At 38.2% G+C, this 15,243-nt stretch overlaps 2 protein-coding genes across 3 annotated transcripts in view; one reads left to right on the forward strand and one right to left on the reverse strand.

The window, feature by feature from the left end:
* The window catches only part of LOC138714972 (cuticle protein 1-like), a 62,737-nt gene that overhangs the window by 4,518 nt on the left and 42,976 nt on the right, over positions 1-15,243 (forward strand). The gene's annotated exons all lie outside the window — the stretch shown is intronic.
* Positions 1,704-15,243, reverse strand: part of LOC138714971 (leukocyte elastase inhibitor-like) — a 32,885-nt gene continuing 19,345 nt past the window's right edge. Inside the window, exons 2-6 of the mRNA XM_069847294.1 lie at positions 10,774-11,229; positions 8,084-8,298; positions 5,670-5,855; positions 2,790-2,931; positions 1,704-2,163 (exon numbers count right to left, since the gene is read on the reverse strand). Of these exons, the coding sequence (XP_069703395.1) occupies positions 2,030-2,163; positions 2,790-2,931; positions 5,670-5,855; positions 8,084-8,298; positions 10,774-11,229 (1,133 nt within the window). The 3' untranslated portion in view covers positions 1,704-2,029. The remainder of the gene's footprint in view (positions 2,164-2,789; positions 2,932-5,669; positions 5,856-8,083; positions 8,299-10,773; positions 11,230-15,243) is intronic.

A 15,243-nucleotide genomic window follows, 5' to 3' on the forward strand; every position in this document is an offset into this window, starting at 1 on the left:
CCTCCCTAAAAGAATCTGCCCTCCCTCAAGCAAAAACTTAAATGATGCTCCTCATATAAACATACGAGGCGCATCCAGAAAGTAAGTTTCCCTATTTTTTAAAAAAAGAACACACTCTTTCAGGAAAACATTTATTGGCAACAGGTACAGCAATGTTTCAGCTATTTTTCAACATAACCACCATCAGAATTGAGACACTTGTCGTATCGTGGGATCAACTTTTGTATCCCTCTGTCATAGAACTCTGCCGCCTGTGAATGGAACCAGCATGTGACAGACGTCTTCAGCTCTTCGTCGTTGCCAAAACGCTCACCGGAGGACAGGAATTTCTTGAGGTGTAAGAAAACGTGAAAATCGCTGGGAGCAAGATCAGGACTGTAGGGTGGATGATCAAACAACTCCCAGCCAAATTCCGTCAAAACAGCTGCTGTGCGCTGAGCCGTATGTGGACGAGCATTGTCATGGAGGAGCACAACACCTGCAGTAAGCATTCCACGCCTCTTGTTTTGAATGGCACGTCGCAATTTTCGCAGTGTTTCACAGTAACGATCAGTGTTCACTGTTTCACCTCTTGGAAGGAAGTCAATGAGCAGAATGCCCTTCCTATCCCAGAACACCGTGCACATCACTTTCCGTACCGACAGCGTCTGTTTGAATTTCGTCCTGACCGGAGATCCACTATGCCGCCAATGCATTGACTGCTGCTTGGTTTCCGGGGTGAAGTGCGCAATCCAAGTCTTATCGCCCATGACGATCCTGTCGAGGAACTTGTCGCCGTCATCGTGATACCGTTGCAGAAATGTCAGTGCTGCTCCTAAACGTTGCATTTTGTGTTTGGGTGTCAGGTTTTTCGGCACCCACCTGGCACACACTTTTTTGAACAACAGGTGCTTAGTGACAATCTCATGCAACAAGGATCGCGAAATCTGCGGAAAATGGCTGCTCAGCTCCGTAATTATGAAGCGACGGTTCTCTATGATGCACTGCCACACCAGCTCAACACGATCATCATTGATGAGGGACGGTCGCCCACTGCGCTCTTCATCATGAACACTTTGACGACCTTCGGAAAACTGCCTACACCAGCGACGCACCATCTGCTTACTCATGATGTTCGGCCCATAGACCTGACAGAGCTGCCGATGAATTTCAGTTGGCACAATGCTTTGTGCATTAAAGAACTTTTATCACCGACCGAACGTCGCAGGCGGCGGGAGAAGGAATAAGAGCTTCCATTTCGGACCACTGCTGCCACGCTACTGGCACCAGGGGGACCTGTCCGGCTGGCATATGATTGGTACGTCATAGATCTGTTACGCATGCACAATTGACACGGCTAATTACATTTACTTTCAAGTAGAAAAAATCGGGAAACTTACTTTCTGGATGCGCTTCGTGTATGTATATATATATATATATATATATATATATATATATATACTGGCTTCTTTCAGTATGGCAAAATTTTACATTGCAGAAAATCGGAATACACCAAATAACTGCTATAAAATCTCTTGCCACCATTATGGATCCCAGACAACAGCTAGCTATACTAGCTATCTTCCTAGTTTATCCTAGTTTATCGACTAACAGTGAGTTAATTCAGTTTTCGTTATAATTTCATAATTGGTTTTAATAGCCCAACATGTCAGAAATCTTGGTAATACATTGGCAAATTGATGTACATAATCAAAGACAGTATATTAAGAAAGTAGCATTTATTTATTTTTATAATATTGCCTTCCTAAGTATCAAATTAACAGTGTAATGTTGTGTATTACACAATGGCACATGGGTAACTAATCTAGTAGGAAACTGCAAATTTCCCAATAAACATAAATACTTTTTAAACACAAGTATCTTATGAACTTGCTTTGTCATAACATTTATGTCAACATTGATTGTAAAAATCGGACTCTCCTGGGAAAAATAGAACACGTGGGTGTCCCACTTTAACCTATCAAGACCAACCAGATATTGCAATACAAATATATAGCTGCTCTGCTTAGTACTTTGCTTTTTGTTTCTGCTATTGGGGCCCTGAAAATCGTCCCATGAAGAGAGTTGTGTTGAGTCTCTTCTCCCAAATAAGAAACACGAAAGGATGATCTGCCACATACTCCAGTGGTGGGGGTCTCCAAGATCGAGCCTCAGCTACCACAGCTGAAAATGAACAGTGAAACATACAGAACAAATAATCTCTTTATAGAGATATTCACGAAAACATACATCAAACTAGTTATAAAAAGATATAAATATCAGTACAGAAACACGACAAAAATTCTACAAAATTATAGCAGTACCAATATTTCATTACATCCCTCTGAATTCTCGAAGGAGAGAAAAAAAAAATAAAAAAATGGAAGTGATGTTTTTGTTTTCTAGAAGCATCGCAGGACACACATTTCTAAATATGAAATGAAGTGAAGATACTCTTAGAGAACGAAACATGTTTATTAACAGACAGAATAACTGGATACCTAGGGAACAAAACAAGCTTGTTTTTTGTTTTTTTATTTTAGTAGGTTATTTTATGATGCTTTATCAACATCTTAGGTTATTTAGCGTCTGAATGAGATGAAGGTGATAATGCCGGTGAAATGAGCCCGAGGTTCAGCACCGAAAATTACCCAGCATTTGGTCATATTGGGTTGAGGGAAAACCATGGAAAAAACCTCAACCAGGTAACTTGCCCTGACCAGGAATCGAACCTGGGCCACCTGGTTTCGCGGCCAGATGCACTAACCGTTACTCCACAGGTGTGGACACAAGTTCTTAGTACAACTTACCAGAAGAAGCTCCTGCCTCAGTACCCAGTTCAGTCACCTCAATGAAGGCTTTCTGTAAGACATGGCTTACATAGATATCTTTTGAGCCAGTAATGCCTGAGAAGTCAGCTGCCTCAATGTTGAACATGTCCTTCATCCCGAGCTGCAACAACAACACAAACATTTGATCCCAACATGTAGTTAACAATGTAACATAATTTTCTGTGTTCAGTATATGGATAATCACATGCAGTCTGTTGCTTTATATAACAATAGAAATTCCTTTGATTGCATTTGTTAGCATTTTTGGTACAAAACTCGTAACATTTTGATGTCATCACCATCACTGGCATAGCTTGTGGTAACGGGTTGGACTCATGATTCGAGGCTGCTTTTGGAGCGGATTTGAATCCTGCATGGACCGATTACCAGAGCCCTATACCGATAAAGTGTCGTATGCCAGTAATACATTACCTACAAGTAAATTCACCTGTAATTTGTACAAATTATGAGGATTTTTTTCTACAGAAGTATGGTGTAGAATATTATACTATTTTGTACTCCTTAACAAATTACAAGTGAAATTACCATTGTTCTGTTCCACAAACGTACAGTATTAGTCCATATATGTACTGTACAATAAATTGTATCTCTATCAGTGAAAGGAAACTAATATTACTAATACAAGAGTATCTTCAAAGAATTTTGTTAGTGTTATTTCAACATAGATCATTTAATGTTAAATATATGGTCTAGTATAGGAGTGTACGCGAGGGGGGGGGGAGGTTACCGGGTTTGAACTCCCCCCTCCCTTGAACTTTAAAAAAATGACATATTTAGATTTGAGTATTTTTTTGTTCATAATCGTTTTCTCTTCCCTAATTTTTCACTATCAGAGTAACAGAATCTACATCGATATAAGGCGTCCTTCTACCCTTCCTTCAACAATGTATGGTGTTATATACAATTTTGTGGAACAGAAAGATACAACTCCATATTTTACAATAACATTCAGTTGTAATTTGTACTAATGTGAAATAGGGTCCTTTTTGGATTTTATCCGAGGTTTTCCCCAACTGTAAGGCTAAGTGAGGCAATGTTACGGTGAATCCTGGGTCTCAGCTCGCCAAAATTACATTTGCTATCACCATTTTCACCGACACTAGAGACTTTGGGGAGGCCGAGACGTAGATGGGAGGATAATATTAAAATGGATTTGAGGAAGGTGGGATATGATGATAGAGACTGGATTAATCTTGCACAGGATAGGAACCGATGGCAGGCTTATGTGAGGGCAGCAATGAATCTGCGGGTTCCTTAAAAACCATTTAAGATAACCTGGCAGTGATACAGCGTCGTTAAACAACAGAATAATATTTATCATCAATATCACCATCATAACACCATTATCGTTATGATCATCATAATCACTATCACAATAATCTTTTCATCATCACACATCCACTCTCATTAATTATTACATATTTTATTTTGCCTATAGCAGTTAAATGTGTATAATATTGACAAACATGATATACCAGTAATTTATAATCTGGAGACTGACATAGCATTGAATCTAATCTACTCAATAGGCATCACTGATTTTACATTTAGTCTGGACTCCTAGGGCGTGATTAGCTAATGTTGGTGGGAAGCTTATTAGCTTAGAGCAATGATTGGCAGGATCGGTGCTCTGTGACGTCATCCCTCAGAGCATTCGTGCTCTCTTTTAAGAACATCGACATCCAGAGCTCTGAGTGGCGAAGAATAGCTGATAAGCCTAAATTGAATTCTACAGTGACGTCCTATACTTCATATTTCCTGCATATGATACGTATATACATTCCCAATAGTACTGATATCATGGTAAATTAAGATAAATATTTTAATTCTTCTAAATTATTACATAATATGGACATGAAGAATTTCTATGAATACATTTTCTAAGATTAACAAATGGACCATAAACAACAATATCTTTGTATTCAATTGTTTTTACTAATCCATGGTCAACTATGAGCGTATTCCAAATCTCAGCGCTGAGCAATCTGATGGCATCATGGTGTTCCGAATTTCAATGATGACGTCACTGATGTTCCACCAGTGTCGCACCGGTTCTATCAGCTTGCAGAGGTGGTGGCAGTCTCCATCAGCCACAATCAGTGAATCTGTTTGGTTCTTGTATAGGGCAGGAATTATTATAGCAGACGATTGACATCGTGCACTGTTATGGCGATGTGTTCTGCTTTGGTTCTGCTGTATTCTTTGTAATGAGCACAACATAAAAACAATATGTTAATGACTTATGAGCGAACATGTCAATGGACCAGTTACTGTATTACTACCGGTTCAAGAAATAAATTATGCTCTATTTTCTTTGAACGAGATGACAGTACGAAAATTTCGCAAAATCTTGCTAGCATAGCACAGACAACAACTTGTACAGCCGCCATGACAACCATCGAACCTTCCAGCAGTTTTGTTCCTACTTCGCTGCAGCGTGACGTCATTGTTGTCCACCAGTTCGGTGAGGTTCGGAATACGCTGTATGATTGGCATGCATTAAAAATTAGTGCAGTTTCTGTGGTGTGTATTATTTTTTTAGATTTTTCATCCCAAGCCAAAAATTGTTTTAACGGTATGATTGGATGCAGAATTTTTTTCCCTACAAAAACCTTTAATGACATTTTCTTCTGTAATAATTATGGGAGTTAATATAACAAAATAAAAGTTTTAGCATTGAAATACCTATGATGCGTGTTCCAAGTCACCACACTGTATATTTCACATATGAAGCAGTATCATGTTTAGATGAATTTACCTATTTTTGTAATGTAATATTTAACATATTCTTTTCTGCTCCTGCTGGTATGTGTTACTTTTAGCTAGAGATGTACCTACATTCTCAAGGGTGCTTTGCAGATCCAGGGAGCTCTCCACTTTGAATCGGGGCAAAGAAACATTGAGCTCCTCCGCCTGCATGTCTTGCAGGATGCTAGTCATGTCTCTGGCTGACAGACTGGATTCCAGGCTAGCCAGGCCGTCCAGTTCGTTGGGCAGTAGGATGAACATGCTTGCTGTCTCACCCTGTAGTCAGTTCATAAAATCATGTATTGGTTGTAAGTGTGGAGTGAGGGAAGGTTCTTTGTATTATTGAAAGACCAAAGAAATAATTACTATCTAAATTTACTATTGTCTTTCGGGTAAAAATATACACCATTTTACAATGTGTATATAAAAATATCAGAAGGACGCAAAAAGAAAATTGTACAATACAGAGGTTGAAGCGAAGTTACCCGTTTTTAAGAAATTTCAATAGAGCATTTACAGAGCTTAAAACATCATATTAATTTAATAAAATTTCTTTGATTTCAATTAACATTTTTATACACTATGGAGGGACGGAGTGAGATGAAATATGGAATTAAAAGTATAAAGAACTACAAGATCTAGATACATTACATGGGGAACAATGGAGGAAAACATCTAAATGAATAGCATGATAATTTTTATGTATTATACTTTGTTTGGTTGAGAAAGCAGCACTGTAGAAATTCAAATATAATTAAGTACCGGTATAGAAAAAGTAACTAAAATTATAAATACACTTAATAAACTATAACCCCCCAATTCAGAGCTAATATTTGCAAAGCGAAAGTGACACAAATCTGCATATTTTGTCCTTCGAGTTCAAAACGCAATTTTATAGGGATAGAGCAGAAGCTGTCTTCTCATAATTCGCCATCTCCAAAAGCACATTACGACCCTGCTCTGTGCTAAACAAGTAACCCATTTCTCAATCCATCAAACATTCGAAATCTTATCTATGCATTGAGATATTGTCTATTGAATTCGTAATGGCACTGAATGAGGCCAATACGAACTCGTAAAGACAAAACTATTGTAAAAATTATTGCTGTCTGTATTCTTAATCACAATAAATGCATAACATAGTTACCATAGCAACAAAACGCGTATAAAAAAAAATCCCTCTAAAGTATAATGGATCTGTAATGGAACCAAACTGTTAATATGTACAGTAGATAAGCCATTTCAAACTGGGAACTTAATTTAAAATAACCTTATGTAATGATAGGTACTGTATACATATGTGCGTACACAATATATTTGAAATTGCTTTGTCTCTATCATCTGCAAGTCGAGAATGCCGCAATACAAAGTAGTAAATGATACTGCAAATGTTCCTTGGGTGTCAACATCACACAGGAAAACGCTGAAGTTAATATCTCAAAAAGTATATCCGATAGCCAAACTGTGGAAACTAACTTCGATAACCAAAAGATATAAGCACCTAACAATAGGTACTTCAAAGCCACATACATGCACAGGGAGCGGGGGAAACATCTGCCATTTTTGGTTCTTTTGCACTGAGTCACATGTCTTCAAGTTAGTAGGCCTGTATCTCCAGATTGCAATGTGGTAGAATGGTGATATGAATCTCAAACAATTCGTCTGAACGAGATCTAAGCAGAAAACGCTAAATAATAAGCATCTAAACTGATAGTGAAAAGTTATAAGTGAGAATCCCGAAAAAAATAAGTGACTAAAATGGAAATGTCGAAATATTTGTAGCTAAAGTCCAAGTCAAAATGCAAGAAAGGCATATCGGATGAAAGAGGAGTTCGAAGAAACTCAAAATGACCCGAACATAGAGGGAGAAAACCAAAGTGACGCAACTCGAAAAGCCCCAACCGAGCACCTCTATTGAAAATACATGCAAACCAATGGATGTGGACACTGAATACGATTCAGTAGAAGCAAACACATATACCGGCCAGTATAAGTGATTAGATCTCAAGAAAAATGTGAGAAAATATAACACAAGTGAACTAAATGAAATTACAGGGCAATAAATCATATGTTTGTTAGTTCTTATACCACCTTCCTTTAAAAAATAAAATTCTACTATAGTTAACCTGTCTTTCGTTTTCACAATAACCTTCTACATCAAACATGGATCGAAGTACATAAAGGGTATGTCACCGACACAGCCTACCCCAATTTTTTTTAGTTTTATTTATGTAATGAAACCCGGTGACATACATGTATAGTTCCGAGATGCCTAAAGTTAAAATGGGTATCATGTAAGCTGAGAGAAGAGCTAATTTCATGCTAGATAACAACTACCATTAGCGTAAAAGTTCCTAGCAAGATCAGGATCATGTTAGTAGCCATAAATACATAGAGAATAAGGAAGAAATGTGAATGAAAAAGAGAAAACATGTCAAGATGTTTTGAACAACCACAACAATGGAAAAGTCTTTACACGAGGATGACATGCTCACATTGCTTACCTCATAGGGCAACTCAAGGATTTTGGCGCCCAGGTCCTCTGCGTTTTTGAAATTGAAATAGGACTTAATGTGCATCATTGGCACCTCGACCTGGTCTGTGCTGTTGACGTGGAACGGTTCTGTCTTGGTGTCGTCACTGTTGAAGGGCTGCAGCCACTGTGCCTTGAAGTACACAGCATTTATCAGCACCAGCCTCGTCAGTGGATTCAGAATCCCTGAAGAAACGAATTGTAAATGTTACCTGTTTGTTGTGACTGTGGCAGAGGTGGATAAGAAAGAAAGAAAATGGAAGTCCACCTGGACCTGGACCTCTATTGCGAAGAGGAGTCAGAGAAATACACAAGTTTTTGACATACAAATATGTAGAAATACACACATAAATGCTTGTGTATGACAGACGGAGGCCTGGTCGATGTGTCGTGTATAATTACAAAAAAAAATCATTAATTTCTTTTATATATTTAAAATATTAATATTTAATTATGCAGTGGATTAAAACACCAGATTTTCTAGCGAATTCTAATAGGACAAGACATTGCTGGATGGTAATTTTCTCAATTAGCCTCAGTTAATCTTGTCTTTTATTTTTATGAAATGACTCCCAAACACGAGCAATACTCTTTCGGGATCCATTGTATTTTAATGTGTGTATTTTTATTTGAATAAGTTATTATTGATTAAGCATTTATAAAAGTAGAATATTTTAATATTGTGAAGAATGGCGCCTTCTGGATGGTTCTGGATTGCGTCGGGGTGTGTGCGCGCGCATCTGGCCAGAGGGCAGGGAAACAGAAACTCCAGACGGTAGCGCGGTACAGAGCGAGGGGAGAATACAGTGACTGGGGGGAGCAAGGAAACGTCTAGAAGCAAACAGTCCCCGAAAATTCTGGAACCAGCGCAGCATCGAAGACTCTAGTAAGTGTGGTGTATAAATAACGCCGTGAGTGAAGTCAGTGAGCCAGTCTTCGAGAGCGAGCGAAGTGAGTCCGTAACTGTGACAGTGTACACCAGGCGAGTGCGACGCAGTTCGGGAGCCTGGGTTCGACATACAGTGAACCGCAGCTGGGAGACCTGGGTTCAACGTGCAGTGAACCGCAGCTGGAAGACCTGGGTTCGACGTGCAGTGAACCGCAGGTGGGAGATCTGGGTTCGACGTGCATTGAACCGCAGCTGGGAGACCTGGGTTCGACGTGCAGTTTTATGTTTCATTCTCCTGAACAGCGTCGCACTCGCCTGGTGTACACTGTCACAGTTACGGACTCACTTCGCTCGTTCGCTCGCTTGCTTTCGAAGACTGGCTCACTGACTTAACTTTCGGCGTTATTTATACACCACACTTACTAGAGTCTTCGATGCCGCTCTGGTTCCAGAATTTTGGGGGACTGTTCACTTCTAGACGTTTCCTTGCTCCCCCCAACCACCGTAGCTTTCTCTCCTCGCTCCATACCGCGCTTTGTCTGGAGTTCCTGTTTCCCCGCTCTCTCGTCAGATGCGCGCGCACAACCCCTGACGCAATCCCTAACCATCCAGAAGGCGCCATTCTTCATAATATTAAGGATACAGTTCTCGCATTTTTTCTTTAATAGTACTACTCAATTATTATTATTATTATTATTATTATTATTATTATTATTATTATTATTATTATTACAATTTTAAACTCGTGGGCGGACAGTTGCACTATCCTCTCCCTAACCTTAATGACGCATCTGGGTAGAGAGATAGGAGAAAAGAAGAAGCGAGAAAGAAGGTTAGAGGATAAAGGAGTAACGGTTAGCACATCTGACTGTGAGACGATTGGGTCCGGGTCCAAATCCTGGTTGGAACAAGTTACCTGGTTGAGGTTTTTTCCGAGGTTTTGTCTCAACTAATTGGACCTCGGATTCATTTCGCCGTCATAATTACACTTCCCCTCTTTCATAATCATCTCCGTTTTTTTCCTAAGTTTCGGGCTTGCGCCTATGTAGAGTCGGCTGTGGTCCGCCACCAAAATTAGACCCTGTGGATATGTGGTCAGTCGTTGTTGGTGGTAGTGCTATGCACTGTGGACTCGCTACAGAGGTCGTGGGACTGGGGTTGAGGGACCGCAGTAAGGCCTACGTGGAAAGGTAAAAGGATCATTTCGGCTGTAGGGGAGTTTTTGAGGCAGCGCACAGGGGGATCTGTAGCGCAGAGGACCTTAGGTCATTCCATCCCGGGTAGTACAATGGGCCTACACGAGCGGCCTGCGTGCGAGGACAGTCCCAGTCTGTGCCCTCTCCTGAAAGGGGACTACCGGTATAATTGATGCATAAAAAAAGAAGAAATAAATGGAAATAATTGAATGAAACATAAAACTGCACATAAGAAAGAAGAAAAGGATAAGAAAAAAAACATACGGAAAACCAGAGGAGAGAAAACAGAAGGTTAGAGAGTAAAGGAAGAAATAAATAAAACAATAGAATGAAACATAAAGCTACAGCCTATATAAGAAAGTAGGAAAAGAGAAAGGTAATATAAAAAAGGAAACGAATTAACAAAAAGGGAAAGAAAGAAGCAAGAATGTTGAAAAGAAAGGGAAGACTGGAAGAAATAAAGAAAATAATTTGAGAAAAAGGAATTAAGGAAAGGAAGGAAAATAAACATACTCAGTCGTTCAAAGAAAGGAAATATGGAGACTGGAAAATGATGACACTGGAATGCGTACGTACCGGGCGCGATCATGTTGGAGATCTTGCTGTGCGTGCGCTTCTGCACCCAGTTGTTGATGATACGGCGCGCCTTCTCTGTGTTCCTCGCGAAGTCCAACTCCTTGGTGTCAGCTAGGAAGGCCTTTCGCGCCGCCTTGCGGAACTCCTTGAGCACGGGGGCGCCGGTCTGCAGGTAGAGGCGAGTCGCCACCTCAAGCAGGGTGGAGCCCCTGAGGACACCCAGCGTCTGCCGATACCCCGCCTTCACGGTGCCCTTGTCCTGCGGCAGATGCAGACCTTTTGCTATCTGCTGTGCCGTGGTCCCCCGCGCTCCCACGTACGTGAGAGCCAGCGCAGCATGCAGGCTGAAGGGCGACGCCACAAGGTTGTCGGCATTGTCGAGAGTGTGATACAGGGCGAGTGAGAACTTATTGTTGGCTGCTGCCGTTAATTCGGCTCCTTTCTTGCACTGCAACACTGCGCCGAATAAAGGAAACGACATATAATTTGAACTGGTAATGGAAATTACGGGAAAACAGCTGAACGGATTTTAATAAATAACTCCTCATTTTGAAGCTTGGAACCCAAAGTTTTTCAGAAAAATAGTAGTTTTCAGTCAAATGTCAATTTTCCTACATCATTTTCCTATTTTCCAAAATTCATCTGTCGTCAGTTTTGAGAAATATGGCTTTTCAGAATAAAACAAAACACACACTACAATAAACAATATTACACGAAGGCCATGACCTGCGGATTGCTGACATATTTAGAGCTCAGATGGCGTATAAAAATTATTTACAGGTCTGATTCTCTGGTCTGTAGTTTTCCGAGTACAGCTGTGTATTGGATATTAAGAACTACAAAACTTAAGAATGTTTGATGAGATTATTACCATTAAAAATTTAATATTATTATAGTTAATGCCACTAATTACACACATTAATGCTATATTGATGATATGAAAGTGAAACTTTTTGAGGTTTTATATAAGTAGACGCAGAGAAAGAATATTTTAAATTAGATCTTTATTATTGTAATTTACTGAGTAACAGCTATATATATTGTTACTGAAAACTATAAAACTTAAGTAAGATAACAATATTGTTATTAAAAATAAAATATTTTTATAGTTATTAGTCAAGTGATGTGGGTTTTTTTCATATATTTAATGGCAGTGTGATGTAGATATTTATATGTGTGATTCACTAATTTTCCTAGATAATAATGAGTCATGCTTCCTATTTTAGCTGCGTCTTAAAACTAAATCAAAATTAATTTCATATTTCTTTGGTTTAATCGAACCTGAAATGTTCTTAACTCTCACCTATAATCCGTAATGACCTGAAATAGCTACTGCATTACTCCCACATGAAAAATTCCCTGATCGTCCTAACATTGTTACTTGCGTTTTCGCATTGAAACTCAAGAACTGAAGATGGATAGGTTCAAGGAAATGTATTTGGCATAAAACGCATTCAGAGGGAGTATGTTTCACTATTATGGAAGCAAATAACTTTCAAAATGTCTGCTATTCTTAATTGGAAATAAATTTGAAAAATTTTAATTTGAACTTCTAATGAACTTAATTTGCAGCATTTGCTGCACAAGCCACTAGTATGTTTTATTTCTAATATTACAGTAGTAATACCTTTGTTGATGTTCTGGCTAATATGTACATCTATTAATTATCAGGCAGTACATCTCACTGGACGATACAATATGTGTCAGAGAAAGAACAATATTATGTTCCTGCATTACAAACTTAGAACAAAAAGTGTCTTAGGGTTACATTCAGAGAATAGTCCGGTGGGGGAGGGGAAGGCATGGCGAGCTCGAAATGTTCCTCCTGGAGATTTACTGATACTGATACTATTATTTGAGGGCGGTCACTACGACCCAGCACTGCGACCTTGTAAATATTTTTGTGTTAATTCCCCACCTAGGCGCCCCACCCATACCAGCTGACTACGCTGAGGTATGCTGTTTATCCAGGTTTCGCAGCAGGCAACTCCGCTTATCCCTAGACCAGCCCCCTCTCCGAGTGGAGATCGGACGGAATGATGTTGATGCCTAATGTTGGGAAACGGGAGAACCTGAATAAAACCCAAAACTTGTCTGCAATGTGTCACTTATGGATTATTTTTATTAATCCTATTCCTAATCGGAATTCGAAATCGAATTGCCTGCGTGACAGACTAATGGTCTAGACCACGCAGCCACCGCAGGGATTCAGATGCGTTTAGCTAATCCAGTTAAATTTAAGGGGAGGCAGAGGTGAATATTTCAAAATCCACAAAATTTATCCCATTTGTTTGAAATTGATCATGGATACTAAGTGTGTTATTAGTAATGGACATACCAAGTTTCAACTTTCTAAGTACAATAGTTACGTAAATATTAATAATTTTATAAAACTTTATATCGTTTGATATAAAATGAGCCATGCACCATATTGTAAGAAATTTTCAATATTTCTTTTTATTTATATGTTCAGAGAAGGTATATAAATAATGATAAGTATTAGTTTGTTATGGGAATAATATAATAATACAGTTATCTTGGTTTTAATTTCATACTTTTAAAGGGCACATAATCAAAAACTAACACCGGAATATGAAAATAAAGATAATAAAAATGGAAAAAACCAAATTTTCATTTTTGCTTCAGTTTTGTTCAAAATTTCACCTCTGCCTCCCCTTAAAGCAACAAATTTAATTAAAAAAATGTATTTAAAATTGAACGAATCTCTTGTTTTTAGTCATAGTACGTGCATAGATCAGCTTGAATAATAGCGACTCTCTCCAAATATGAATCTATCTATATTTTACAAAAGTGTATTAATATAAACTATACAGGGTGATCCGTAAGTAATGTCATTAGTTTCAAGGGGTTATTCTTTAAGATATTTCAAATAAAAAAGTTTAACAGAAGCGTGCTCTTTTTTTTTTCGAGATAAAAATTATTTTATATGAAACATTTCATAGCGTGTTTTGGAAAAACTATTGATTTAATTTCCAATATGTTCAGTCAGTTTAAGAAAGCAGTGTATTATGGTAATAAATTATTGAAAGAATTTTAATTCTGTCCTTCAAATGTGCAGAAATTTGATCCTTCAGAACGAAAAGTTACATTTGTTTGGATCAAGTTTCTGTACATTTAAAGGACAAAACTAAAATTATTTCAGTAATATATTATCATAATACACTACTCTCTTAAATTGACCGGGCATATTGGGAATTAAATCAATGGCTTTCCCGAAACACGTTGTGAAATGCTTCGTATAAAACAATGTTTATCGAAAAGGAAGCAAAACTATATTAAGCTTTTTTGTTTGAAATATCTCAAAGAATAACTCTCTGAAATTAATGACATTACTTAACGGTTCATCCTGCATGTGCTATCCCTAGCAAGGCAAGGTGTATTTGTTAGGTGTATGTGCATATGATGCCAATAATGATGATGATGATAATAATAATAATAATAATAATAATAATAATAATAATAATAATAATAATAATAGTAATAGTGTCCAGTGGAAATTAAATAATTACTGTATAAAATGTTATAGTTAATTAATTCTATCGAGTTCCTTCTCATTTTTCTCCTCCTGGGAAGTATGTCAGAAATTATCACTATCTGACAGCTTCCTGTTGTGAAGGAAACTGACATGAAAAAGATTAGGGATAAATTTAGGCACAAGTGCACGGATACATTCGAAAAAATTAAGTTTTACAAATTCATTGTTCTTTGCAAGTGTTGAGAACATGTCAATTCTTGAAGATGTGGAAACTGATTATATTGAAATGGGTATGTCAGAGTTAGCCTTTAGCGCTACGTTCATTTCTAAACTAGTGCACTGTCCCATAACTATTCCTCAATCAGCCGGCGTAGCATTTGTAAAATAAACAAAGATCAGGATCGAAACAATGTGATCAAAATCAATAACAGGTAATTAAGAATTACCACTAGAGAAACATAAAAAATACCTAGATACAAAGAATAGGATCCGAACAATCAAGAATAACAACAAAGGTTTAAAAATATCCTCCAGTTGTGAGATACAGAGGACGAATAACAAGCGAAAAAATTGTAATAAAACCCTATGGTCATAGGGAGGAAAATAAAGAAGGTAAACTTACGAATTCTAAATGCGGTAGTAGAGCAAGTGGACAGCTTCAAACACTTTGGGTGTACTATAAGCAGTAACATGAGCTGCTGCCAGGAAGTCAAAAAAAGGAGAATAGCAATGACAAAGAAAGCTTTTAATAGAAAAAGGAGCATCTTCTGCTGACCTCGAAAAAGAAGTAAGGAAGAGACTAGTGAAGTGCTTTGTATTGAGTGTGGCATTGTATGAGGGCAGAAACATGGACATTACGACGACATGAAGAAAAAACGAAATGTGAATATGGAGACTGGAACATGTGGTGTGGATAGACAGAATAAGAAACGAAGCTGTGTTGGAAAGAGTGAGTGAAGAAAGAATGATGCTGA

This window comes from Periplaneta americana, chromosome 15 (genome assembly GCF_040183065.1).
Source record: "Periplaneta americana isolate PAMFEO1 chromosome 15, P.americana_PAMFEO1_priV1, whole genome shotgun sequence".
NCBI lineage: Eukaryota > Metazoa > Arthropoda > Insecta > Blattodea > Blattidae > Periplaneta > Periplaneta americana.